The 13,950-nt window shown below is 36.0% G+C and overlaps 1 protein-coding gene across 1 annotated transcript in view; it reads left to right on the top strand.

Moving 5' to 3' along the window:
* hcn4 (hyperpolarization activated cyclic nucleotide-gated potassium channel 4) overlaps positions 1-13,950 on the top strand; it is an 84,464-nt gene that overhangs the window by 33,593 nt on the left and 36,921 nt on the right. Inside the window, exon 3 of the mRNA XM_066701906.1 lies at positions 12,419-12,580. Within this exon, the coding sequence (XP_066558003.1) occupies positions 12,419-12,580 (162 nt within the window). The remainder of the gene's footprint in view (positions 1-12,418; positions 12,581-13,950) is intronic.

The following is a 13,950-nucleotide window of genomic DNA, read 5'->3' on the forward strand; positions in this document are numbered from 1 at the left end:
TCCCCTCACTGTATGTATGTAGTAATTACATTATTTTCATTCTTTTATTTGGGCTACCATATTCTTTTTTAAATTGTGTTATCAACAAATTGCACGTAACCAATAGAAAATTAATGATTGATTTTTTTTACTAGAATTGATTGTGTTGCTACCACTTCTTATGAGGATAATACTGATCGTAATAATTATAATAATCATAACTGCTGGATTCAGTGAACTATCAATCTCAGTGGCAGCTCCACCAACAGTCAATCCCAGTAACATAACCTGATTTATGTCCGCAGGAACTCAACCCAAATTGACTCAGTGTTGCCACATTTGCTATTACACTAGATTTGTCATCCAGATTTATTTATTTTTAGCCATATGGTAAATGGAATATTAAAAACAAATAAATAAAGGGCCTCGATATATAGAATGTGACAGACAGCCATAAAAGAGCATGTGGGCGATACATGTCTAAGGTGACAGAGAGTCTGGGATTGTGACACATACAGTTCTTGTGATTGGTGTCACACTTTTTTGGTTGACCAAGGAAACATATTTTAATAAAGCAGCTATATCAAGAAATAATAATAATGAAATTCCATTATATTTATTATGATTATTGTATTATTATTAATTGTATTTGTACAGATAGGGCTTCTAGTTGCTGAGCTTTATGAGATAATGTTTGTGCAAGGATAGCTTTGTTAGGTGGCAGGAAATAGTGTAAAAGAAAGAAGACAATTTCTCCAGAAGCCTCAAGTATTCTTTTAGGTGTAATTTAGGGCACTGCCTGTTATCTCTATACTTCTGGTAATATAATATTATGATACATTTTAGCCCTGGTGAAATGCCTATTGCACCTTTCACTACTCTAGTTTGGCATGTAGGCTAATTTGGGGAGTCAGATTATCAGGTTTGAAGTGTAATGTATATTGATCATACTTAAAAAAAAAAAAAAAGAAAATCCTGTCCTTATATTTACTTCAAGTTCAAACCATAGTTTCCTTAAAGTTTCCCCAGACTTTTTCCATAGTTACGGCTTACATTTACTTTGTATTGCCTGATTTCCCATGGTTTGTATCATGGTGTACTATGCCTCTTACCATTGTTGTTGTGCTTTCCTGTACTTTAATGTGCTTTATATTACAGTATACTTACTATTGTTGGAGTTTTACCATGGTGTATTACAAAATGCTTTTACAAGGGTACAGAATCATCTTATCCTCCACAGAAATATGAATTCATACAAATGGTGCTAATACCTAATAAGATTTTCCTGATTTAGAAATTTGTAAAATAATTAAACAAGAAATGCAGCTTACTACAGCAACAATATTTGTCCATTGCCTTCTTTACCCAAAATGCACCATATCGTAGAAGATCATTGCTTTTCTTTAATCTCATTTAGAAAGGTTTTAGTGCCAGTGAGGAAATGTATCAAAACTGCTGATCCGACTTTCTTTTATCTGCAGAAACAGTAGTCTCTCCAATCACAACATTACTGTAATGAGCTAAGATAAGCAATGAGTTGCCTGTTATTCACTGTACATAGCATTACAGAACTCCCTTTGTTTCTTCAGGGTGAATTGGTTTGGTTTATTTATTGCATATTTTAAGTGTTTCAACTGTTAGAACAATAACATCACTTTTAGTAGTATAGTTCCTGTTTTTCCTTATGTCTTTACCTCATAAGTACTGACCAGGTCCAATGAGATCAATGTAGTATAGATTCTGACAGGTCCATTTATTCACTACTTGACCGGGGTTAGATAGATAGAAACCACACACAGATATCTTCAGTGAAAGTGGTTTGTAGTCAATTGTAAATTAATTTTAGTTTCAGCTCAATACTTTGAGTCACATTTTTCTCTGATTCTCTCTTGGACTCCTAAACAGTGTTGTCAGCACTATAGACCAGTACCACAGATGTCTGTAGGTCAAAAAAGATGTTTTATAGACATATATGAATGTAAGCCACCTGTTCATATCTATAATAATACAGCAATTCCTTTAGAAATACACCCAATAATTGTAGACCTACATGTAGTATTCATCCTGCCTCTATAATTGTAGATCCCTTTAAAATTCTATAGAGTGGAGAGAGAAATTCCCATTGATTTTCTAAAGAATAATTTAAGCTTCCTCTCTCTGGAATGATAAAGAAAGTCATGTGGACTCCTGCAGAATATAGAGCAGTCATTTAGATTTTTATAGAATGAGACAGATGCTTAATCTTCTATACAATGACAGCGATGGGGGGGACAGCATCAAGGGCTTGACTGCAATACAGTCTTTTGAAGTGGATTACCTGGAAAATACCTTTCAAGACAGGTGGTCTGCAACTGTTTTGCTTTATCTGGCCCAGAGGTTTTGCAACTCGTTTACATTTGATAAGCAGGAAAATAATTCAGCTCGTGGTACAGTCCCTACTTTGAAATTGAATAATAACCCCGTTGATATATAGAAAAATCTTCCTCTTTAAATGTGTAAAATTATTCAGCCTTAACCCCAGTTTATGATGGTGTTTTAGGCATTGCCCTTTCTCATCTTGTGTGTGGCATATGAAAATGTCTCACTCAGCACCAGAATTCAGAAATTACCCCAGTGGAATAGTGGATATAATGAAGGGTGAGTATCTACATGCATATCTAATTTGACTGTGGTTGCTGTTCATGTAATGACTTTTAATTTGAATACACTCAGACAATGTAATTCAAGAAAATATTTTCTCACGCCTTGAAAACTCTAGACTTCTGCACCATCCTTGGTAGATGATCATCTAAACTCATCTTCAGGAGTTCATACAACCCCAATACACATATGTATAAGGGAGTTTATTTTTGGCCTAGACTTGACTAGGGCAACGATGACCGACTGGGTGGAATGAGCCAAGGAGATGCTGTTTGGGGTAGAAGATGGATGCAAAGCAACGAATGCAGGGAAAGTGCATTTATTGCTGGATACGTATGTTTGGTAACGCGGATTGGGGCTGCCGAACTTGAGTGTAGCCTGCGTGGACTGTCAATCATGCTCATGCTCTTTTATTTCAGTTGAGTTATTTTTAGGGGTGTTGACCCTGCACCTGGAGAATGACAACAACTTTTGTTCTGTCATAATTTATTTCCTTAATTAGCAAAAGTATTCAAGGTCTTGATTTAATTACTGTTGAAAGCTACCAAGAGGTGATTTTCTGTCTTACGAAAACAAATGGTCTGAATAAAACTTGGAAGTAAAAAGTCTGTCCCAGTGGTGCATGTTAAAGTGTATTTTAATTTAATTTAGCCTTCTGAATAAATTCTTCCCAAAACCCTGCAGGTTTTCAGTGTGTCACATCCATCTGGTTCAACACTACTTTGTTACAATATTGTAAAAACAGCTCTTTTGATGTTGTGCAGGGATACTGTGTCATTCCTTCAGTGTGGGTCTCCATCTGGAGAGGAGGGCATGCTCTGTAACCTTCAGATCTGAGGGTTAGAATCTGGATCTGTTGCTCGCTGACTGTAGCCATGAATCCCAAGTGACAATACAGAATCGCCTTAATCTCTGTTCACTGACTGAATTGGTTAAAGTCAGCAAGGGGAATTATGCTTTCACTGCTCCATGTGGGCCAGACTCGTGGAATTGTTCCATGCCAATGCAAGCTGTGTGTGTCCTCCAAATGGGACTCCACTAACCTCAGCTGTTGCCTTTCTGCCCTTGAGTCTCAGAGGACGCTTGGTTCTCCGCTGTTCCCTTGCTAAGTCAGTGCAGAAGTGCGGTGGGGAAGCAGGTTCATTAATTAACTTTGACAAGTGGTTAGAGAAAGGGCTATCATAACATAATTGGGCATTTCAGTTCTTAAAAAACATAAATAAATAAAACCACAATTTGCCTCAAAGTTTAGGCTGGCAGATGACATTTTCTATAAGTGTATAGCAACCTTTTATTAATTGAACAGACTAATATATTGTTAGTGACATCTGTTCCTGCAGTAGATAATACCAGATCAATCAAGTATTAGCTAAACACCTTTCTTCGATACATGGCAACATTATTGTGAAATAAATCATTAGAAACGATCATTGTGCAAAGTCAAAGGCTCACTATCTCTATTGTTTGCTGAAATATGAGAAAAGCTCCTCTTTCTTGTAGCTAGTGCACTCTTCATGAACACCTTGCTAATTCACTACATTAAATCTGACTAGAGAGTATGGAGAAATGTGCCAGGCATATTGAGTGTATTGTTATGAATGGTGGAGTCCACTGAAGTCATTGCATTTGTGACCTTTTCTGCAGACAGAACTAAACTCCGGTCCCTAGCCATAGTGCAGCTAGCTCACAGTTTGTGCTTTTTGAGGGGTGCCATCTGTCTCCACAATCCCTGCTGCAAAATTCCTGCATATTGCCCAGGCTGCCATGCTTTGTCGTTCACCTCACAGCATGAGACACTATTAAAAACCTAGTCCTCTGTGGTCTACTGCCATCAGTCAGTCCTTGCCTAGTTTACAGAGAGCATTTTTGATATACCTTTTGGCTCTGAAATATCTGCGATCCTGTTTAATTAAGGCTACTTTTAGTCCAGCGCTTTACTGGAGCACGACATAGATGTACAATTTAAAGTCAATCTTGGCAAGTAGTGCTAATGGCAAACAGATCTGAGCAGCCTTGTACTTCCTAGAATTTTACCAATTTCAGTATTTGTAACAGAACAAACTGAAATTAGCAGCACCCATGAGATTAGAATGCCATCTCATGAGCAGGATGTTGTATTTTATTATATTGTAATGTAATAAACAATACAGGCCACAGCACAGTGCCTTACTACAGTTACTTACTCAACATGTACTTATTCTACCGCAACAACACCTGTCCCCTTTTTATCACATAATTATCATATGATTTAAAATGTAAATGTACCATATGTTTGATTTCAGCTAGGCTATCAAATGAGATCCGACAACTGTCTACATTTCAAGATACTTTTGATACTTTGTATGCCTTGTGATCGGTGGTTTGATTGATTGTCTAATTCTGATTCTTTACGTGAGGTTTGCAATGAAAAGGCTTGTCCAACACAAACCCTCTCTCAAAACCTACTGCTCTCCTCAATTAATCTTCACAGTTTGCACAAGTACTGGGAGCTTTTGTTTTTGCTTTGTTTTGCCACCAGTTAAAAGAAACCAACAAGTCATTCATCAGTTTTGCTTTTGCTTGCTTGCTTGTGAAATACTAAATAATGCATATTTATCCAAACTATATTTACAGGTGCTTTTTCTGTCATGGGGCAGCTTTTGAAGTACAGAAAGAAGAATTATTATTTTGAAGAATAGAAAATAAACCTGTACTGTCAGCTGAGGTCAGAGTATGAGGTCTAGTGACCTCCTTGAAAAGAGAGTGCTGCTGTTGGAGTCATCTGATACGCTCTTTGCAAGTAATAAGAAAATGTGATCAAGTGTATATTTGAATAGGATGCACAAGCTTTTGTCCCCGATTAAAAAAAAAAAAAAACCTGCTAGTTATTCACTAGCCATCTTTAAATATATCCCTGAAGTCTTTCTCTTCTTATGTTTTAAGAATTTATTTAAAGAAAGTGGTGCTCTGTATTAAAATTAAATATATGTCCATGAGTAACACAAATTACCAAGCTACACTATAGGGCACATTATTTTAGATAGAAGTGAGAATGTAAAAATAAATCTGAGCAAAACACCATTTCTGTGAATTAATTAACAGTAAACTGACAGTGCACTGTTTTTAAAAAAATAAGTACTTAGCCTTAAGTAGTTATAAGCCCATGCAGAGAAAAAAGTGGAAATCTGGCCCCAAGTGAACTCAATACCTTTTAAAGCCACTTCTATTATTTAATATTTCCAATGCTATATTAAGATTTGCATTACATTATTCTGGCCAGCTTAGAAAAGTTGTGTTTGAAGTGCAGAAGTTCACTCAAGTTGATTTGGGAGCATCAGTAACCTTTTTTTTAAGCAGCTGAAAAGGAAAGGAAAACTGAATTATTTGTCTTTGATGGACACATACTGTGCCAATGACACCACATGTCTGTAGCAATGATTCATTTGTAACTGTAAGACAAAACCTATGTTTTGTAAGATACTGCAGTATGTATCTTTTTTATGCTCATGTTGTTATACTCCTGAATACTGTGAGGTTAAATAACAATAGTAATAATATCCATTTAAGAGTCTCATAGGTGGCCCTCACTGGTTAGAATCAACCCCATGCCATAGCTGGCTGTGAGCCTGGCAGTGCCCAAGTGATGCCCGGGTAGGTGGGTCTGAAATTGTTCAGTGTTTTCTAGGCTTACTGTGCCACTGCAACCCCTGTGGCTTAACAGACACCGCTTAGCACGCAGGGTTATCGCTCACAGTGTCAAAAGAAGCAGATGGTCCTAACGATGCGTGTTTCGGAGCTACGTGCTGTCTTCATCTCTCCAGTGTTCGTGCAAGGGTCTTAGTGGGCAGCCTGGTTGATTTACCGTTGGCAAATACCAAACTGGAAAGGTAACGTCATTAATAATAAATCAAGTTGAGTACTGAGTACTTAATGACTTCATGGAAGGGCTAAGAAGAATTTCTCCTCCCAGTTATAAGGTTTAATTTGTTTTAAACATGAATAAACTCTCCTGTGTTCCTTTGTTGATTACTGGCGAAAGTATGTGATAGTATTTATGAACAGCAGTGTTTGCTGTAACAGTAGTATTTTCTCACTGTGATTGTACCCTAACTGAACGCTCAGTTGCCCCTTTGACCCTTTGACTTAAGTTGAGCTCTGTTCAGGTCATTGCCAAATTTTGTTATGTGGGTGTGGGCAGGCGTGTGTGTGTGCGTGTGTGTATATTTACATAGAAGGGAGTGGATGCACCTCCCATTTACTTCTTTCTTTACTGAACAGACTAAGATGCTCCTGCTAATTATTTTGTAATGCCAAACTCTTCCTGTCACATTCCCATCAAAGGAGGCTGAAATCATGTGTTCAGTTGTGTCTTCCACAGGGGGCGAACCAAAGTTTTGAAATGATAATATGATTATTGAAAATGATGAAAATAATGTTTTCCCAATGGTAGCAGAGTGCTACACATTGTCCTGTCACAACTGCATGTTATACAACGGATTATTCTGAAGGGTCCTGTTCTTGTGTTGGTCTCCCCTGATCAGGACAATGTTAAGGTAAATCTCTTGCTCTTGTTCTTAAAACTTTTGAAAAAGGAGAAAGGAGAAAAAGAAAACAGGAACTTAAAAAATTATAAATTAGGAAGAAGGATAAAAACAAAACATAATAATAATAATAATAATAATAATAATAATAATAATAATTAATTAAATTAAATTAACAAAGGGCTTTATTTAATTAATTTTCAAAGCATTGAACAACCTATTCCAGTGAAATGGTTTTCAAGGATAACTAAAGATTTCTACTGTCTGGTTATCAGATATTCCCTAATAATGAGGTTGTTGTTATTGCAATTCTGTAGATAAGGCATTTAAATAGAATTAAATGTAATTTAGTATTGGAAACACTCATTGCACAAGCACAGAGAAGTGTGACCTCTTCTAAGAATTAATTAAGTAATGAGAGGGAGAACACAAAGCACAGCCTACGCTAGCGAAGAGGGCAGGTTTTACATACAGGCAGGCAGGTAAGATGTGGGCAAAGGAGTTTGTTGTAGAGACTAAAGTTCTTTGACAGCTGTTTTAGGAAACATTTATATGTGCATATTACACTATGCAATACTCCCATGGTTTCCAAAATCTTCCTTTCATGTCATTTTGATGTTGCTCTTTCCCCTTATGGTTGACTAGTGTTAGATAGATCTGGTTAGAAGAGCAAAGAACAGCATCTCTGTTGGTAATGGTATATATGACAAATCTACCTCTGTCGTATTTTTGAAGGCATCCAAGAAAGTTTTGCACTCATATTCCCTTGAGATTTTCTTTTTTAGTTATGCCTCTCAGAATTGAATTGCTCTTTAGTCTTTGATGTGAAAAAACGTATTTAAACTGACAACTTTGTCAGAGGATTTGCTGAACAAGAGAAAATTGAATGTTCAGTTGAACATTTATTTTCTGGATGTTAATTAAAATTTTGAACAATCCTACACTAGAATGACCCACGTCAATACAAAAAAAATACTAAAACTGCACTGTTTCATCCCAAAGCCTTTTGAACAGTCCATTTAGTCGCAGGTGTGTGCTGATACAGAAGAATGGAAGCAGCTGCATACATGTTTTAAATCCATTAGTTCAGTGATGAACAATTTTCTGGCGTTTCAAGCAATGTTTTTGTTTGTTTTTTTAAATGTACTAAAGCCATATTACTAGAGAAAGCAAGGGAATATAGTTTGAGACATTTTGCTTTAGGTTACCAAAACATGTTTTTAATGCTTTGCTTTGTTTTGTTTGAATACTTTCTTTGATTCATTAAATATCTAAAGACTTTTGATTACCCTTAAGTAAGAAACTTTGTGAATCTGGCTTTCTTTTTGAGATAATATACTTGTCTGTTTTTCACAAAAACAATAAAAGTTAATCTCTCCAAATAAATTCTCTCCAGAAAGCCTTTATTGGCTTTTATCTTCAGACAAGATTTTTTTTTGTAATAAACATCAACATCTCCTCCAGTGTATTGGTATGTTATTGTAATAAATCAACTAGGCTAATACCAAATCTGCATTTGATTTATTGTTGAGGAAGCCTTTTGTACACAGCACACATAGATGCACATTAGATGGCTGATCACTGAGGAAGGAAGTAGCCATTGTAGCAGATTTCTGTAGTTTCTAAGACACATTTTCTGTATTTGATTTTCAAGATTACAGGCTGTTCTTTGTTCTGATGCTATATTAGTGTTTCTCTATGGACAGGGTCATTCCATTCCAGAAAGTATGGCTCAGCACGGTTAAAATGTAGAAATTGCCCAGACATTATTTTCTGTTCTTCTATGCACCACTGCGTTTCTCTCTCTCTCTCTCTCTCTCTCTCTCTCTCTCTCTCTCTCTCTCTCTCTCTCTATATATATATATATATATATATATATATATATATATATATATATATATATATAATTATATATAATAATATATATAATTTATATATATATATATATATATATATATATATATATATATATATAAATGATGTATTTATTTTTTAAACATAAAATAAAAGATTGGGAAATGAAATCATAAGCTTGGCAGGTGTGACATGGAAAAGAGAAGCTGTAGATCGAAGCAAGTTAACATCTTGGGGAGGCCTTCATGCAGCAGTGGATCAATATAGGGTGATGGTGATGATATTAAGTTTATTATTTAATCTTCCCATCTTTAATGTGGTCATCTTCTAGGTATTTTTTAATCTCTTGTGATCCATTTGATAGCTTCCTTTCTCCAGCTTTGATCTCTTCTTGCAGTGGGTCCAGCCCATTGCCATTTTAACATATATACTCTTTCCATGCTGGCACTGTATGGTGTTTGCTCTTGGATCCATTCATTATTTGTCTATCTCTTCTTGTTATTCCAAGCATAGATCTTTACATGCTTTTTTGTGCCATCCGCAGTTTCTGGAATATTTGTAAGCACTGGTTTATTCTTCAGGCAATTTGGTAGATTTCTTTTCAACAGCGTGTTTCTTCCAAATGCACTCCATCCCATTTTCACTCTTCTTTTGATTTCTTCCATTATATCTGCACTAATATATTGTTCACGATGGACATACATTATGACTTCTTCACATATCTGTTGATCTATATAAATATTATTGTCCTTGGCTAAAACATTGGACTGCAAAAGACCAGACTGCTTTTGTGTCCCTGTACTGCAGACGGCATAGAGACCAGTTGAAAACATAGCTCCATTTAAGAGTCTCATCCCCCATCCACAGGGCACGAGGGCTCACTGAATGGTTTGATGAGAATGAAAATGATATGAATTATATGCTATGGCCTTCGCAGTCACCAGATCTCAACCCAGTTGAACACCTATTGGAGATTTTGGACTGACGTGTTAGACAGCGCTCTCCACCACCATCATCAAAACACCAAATGAGGGAATATGTTTTGGAAGAGTGGTGTTCATCCCTCTAGTAGAGTCCAGAGACTCGTAGAATCTATGCTAAGGCACATGCTTGTGGTGCCCAACACCTTACTGAGACACTTTAATTTGTCACCCATCTGTATATACAGTATATATCTAGACTCTCTCTGGAACATCTTTAATTGTTCTTTCTATTTTCACTTTCATTATTGTGTCTACACTATGGCTGAATATTGCAAGTAATTTATCCTTAAATAGAAATTGTTTGGTTTGATATATAATTGGTGCTGTTTTTTTATGTTTGAAGGTTGGGATAGTTAATTGTGTGCTGAAAGATGTAGTCATCAGTTCTAGAAGAAACTACACAGTCTTCAAAACTGAGTGAGTGAGACAGCAATAGAAGATTCCCTGCAGTTAATTGAAATTTGCTCTGAGAATCCTGATCAATATCCTGGATAGTCTTGGCGGTATATCTAGACATTGCACCTAATCCAGACAGGAAGACTGGTCTTTTTTCTGTCAACAGTTTTTTCTTAAGCTTCTTAGCTGAGCTACATTTTCAATTGGTCTCTAAACTGTCTGCTGTACAGGGATACAGAAGCAGTCTGTGCTTTTGTACCCCAGGAAACTCTAATGTAGTGTTTATTATGCAGTACAACAAATTACACTTGATGTTGTTATAGCCAAGTGTTTATAATGTGGTTATTAATTTTATGAAGACAGATATTAATTTGTGTGTACCACACTAATATCAATTAAATAAATAATGTGGATTACATTGCTGTAGGTCTGTGGGCTGGTTTCAGTGCCACACATGCAAAGTGGACTTAGTTTAAGTTGCCTACCACTTTGTTTGGATTTGTGATTCGTTATATTTAGGGTGACCTGCGGTGTGACTCTACATGATTTTTGGGGGGAGATTGACCTTGGCTGAGCTGTGTGAAAGAGATAAGTGCATCTCTCAGCCGGAAGCTTTTAAACATCCTTTCTAAACAGCAAGCATGGTAGTTAACGTTTCAACAGCTGGCTTTCAATGGGATTAGCTGGTTTTAAAATGTAGCAGTCATTAAAATCTATGGCAGCAGCTGAAATGAAGAGCTTCCAGATTCTATATGTATTATACGATTAGCAAACATCTTCATCAGCACAACATGGCTGAAGGTTGTTATAATACTAAAATAATAATAATAATAATAATAATAATAATATTATTATTATTATTATTATTATTATTATTATTATTATTATTATTATGTGTATATGTATATAAATATATATGTATATGTTATTATTATTAATAATAATAATTTAAGATTAAACCTTAATGTAATTCTCCTTGTCTTTGAGTCAGCCCAATCAACGGCACCACACCAATATATAAATTATATATTTATAATCCCCAAATATTTTGCCTTTTTCTGTCTCCACAATTGCTGAGCTCTGGTGCCTTTACTGAAAGTCAAACCAGAATAATGTATGATGTTTTTCTCTTTCCTTCCATCTTTCTTTTCTTTGTTATTCTTTGTTGCCATTTTAACTTTGACAGAGGTGGCCTTAAAATCAATTATCAGATAAACTTGTCAGAGAGGAGTCAACGGCAGGAGCAATTTATAATGAAGCATGAGTTATGCATATTATCCTAGCAACTTAAACCAGGCGTGTTGCCCAGAAATAGGGCCAACTGCAGCCATAATGAAATGAATGTGTGACGGAGAGCTTCCTCCCATTACATTAGCATGTGTGTTGTTCTAGTGTGCAGCTGCTTCATTGCGAGTTTGTTTACAATCAGCAGATCTGACATTCCATATGGAACACTCACATATTTATAATATATCTTTATTTATATTGTATTCTAAATATATTACAAATATATGAAAACAAATAATATACATATATTGTACATAAGAGTTCTCCACTTGGGATTGGCTTTGAAATTCTTAATTGATATAGTTAGTCGATGTCTTTATCTGAGGCAGTTCAGATACGCAGCTCTGTTCAATTCAGATACGCAGCTCTGTTCAATTCAGATACGCAGCTCTGTTCAATTCAGATGTGTAGCTCTGTTCAAGTAAGGATGAAGGAAGTTGCAAGAGTTGATCAGGTGGTTCTCAGCCCTTGTGATGATCTTGAAACATAGGTGTTAAAATCTGGAAGCCATTAAAGTCCCTGCCAGCAGAAAAACTGAAGAGCTTTTAAATGCTTTATTTATTATATGATCACCAAATGACTTCTTCAGCACAACCTGACTACAGCAATGTCATTTTTTTGCCTTTATCTGAGATCATTAACATTCATGTAACACTCTCTGGTCAGATAAGAATGAATAATGGAGGATGCTGGTTGATCGTGTGATTGTCATGCATATTGTTTGTGTTATTTGGACCATATCTCCTTTTTTGCCCACAGATCTTCCACATGACCTACGACCTGGCGAGCGCAGTGGTGCGCATTGTGAACCTGATTGGGATGATGCTGCTGCTATGTCACTGGGATGGCTGTCTGCAATTTCTTGTGCCCATGCTGCAGGATTTCCCCAGTGATTGCTGGGTCTCCAAGAACAAAATGGTGGTAAGTAACTAGGGTTGGACAAAATGTCCCAAGCAATATAATGTGGTATTCAAGATGTAACAGGTGAGATACAGTAGCCTACATATCACAATATATTCAAATTTGGTGTCTTGCATTATGTCTGTTGTTTTGAATCTGAAAAAAAACACACCACTTAACCTTTACTGGCGATCAGCTCATTCTATTAAATGAGATAACATTTCACTGCTTTGCTCTTCCCACTTTCACTCATAGCTGCTATTCCTTCCGAATGAGGAACTAACACAGCCACGGTGTGAAGCTCTGTGCTGGCTAATTGGGGAGGGTTCATCAATGCTATTGAACAAATTAGACATGTCCTGTATGATTAAATGGTTTAATGAGATGTTTTATATAAAATATTAGTGTGTTTTAATTAAAAATGAATATGTAGTAGAAATGAAAATACAGTACCAATTTCTAATTTGGAGGTCTCCCTATGTAGTTAAAAGGGGTCAGACCAAGAGACTTGAACTGACAAATGACAAACTATCATTCATGACAATTCCAGCCCTTTTGCATTTGCTGCTTCTTTTGTTTAAACTACACTTTGGAGAAAAAATACCACCCCCAGTTCTTTCTCCCAGTTTTGTTGAGTTCCACTCTCCACTTATAAAATAGATTGGTTAATCCTGATTCACCCATTTAGGTGTTTTTTGTTTGTTTTGTTTTTAGCCCAGTTCTCCACAGATAGATGTTTAACATCCCTTCCTGCTTTGTAAGACTTACAAAAAAATCTGATACTAAGATGATACAAAATGTACTGATCAAACAATCTATGCCTAGGCCTTTGATATACGAATGCAGGTAAAATTAAAAGTAATGGTGATCCAATGAAAGGCTTTAAGATAATATACTTAATTGACAAATGACACATTAAAATCATAATAATAATACAAATGAGGTATAGTAGATTATAAACAGATTACTAGGGCAAGGAGTACAGAGTCCTAGGCTCTGGTACATGCAACATTGTCAACTTAAAATTATAACATTTAAAAAACAGCAACAATAGTCCTCCTGTGTGAATTGAGTTTCCTTCTCTCCAGTATTCTGAGTGAAGAAAGACACAGACACAGGATGGATTTAGATGTGGCAGGAACTTCAACTTCAACTACATTTGTGGATCGTTGTGTTTTCTGCCATATAAAGTCTAGCATTGCAAGCTGAAGAGATAGACATGGTGCAGTTGCTGTAGATCATTCTGTAGAGATGCTTGAGCTATTTTCTGGAGGTCAGAATGACTATGCAGTATACCAGGAAACACTGCAGTGCAAGTTATGGGTAGCTATCTCTTTGTGCTGCATCTGTGTAAAGCATTTTTAGTGATACAAATTGTAAATATCAAAGAT

This window comes from Amia ocellicauda, chromosome 4 (genome assembly GCF_036373705.1).
Source record: "Amia ocellicauda isolate fAmiCal2 chromosome 4, fAmiCal2.hap1, whole genome shotgun sequence".
Taxonomy (NCBI): Eukaryota; Metazoa; Chordata; class Actinopteri; order Amiiformes; family Amiidae; genus Amia; species Amia ocellicauda.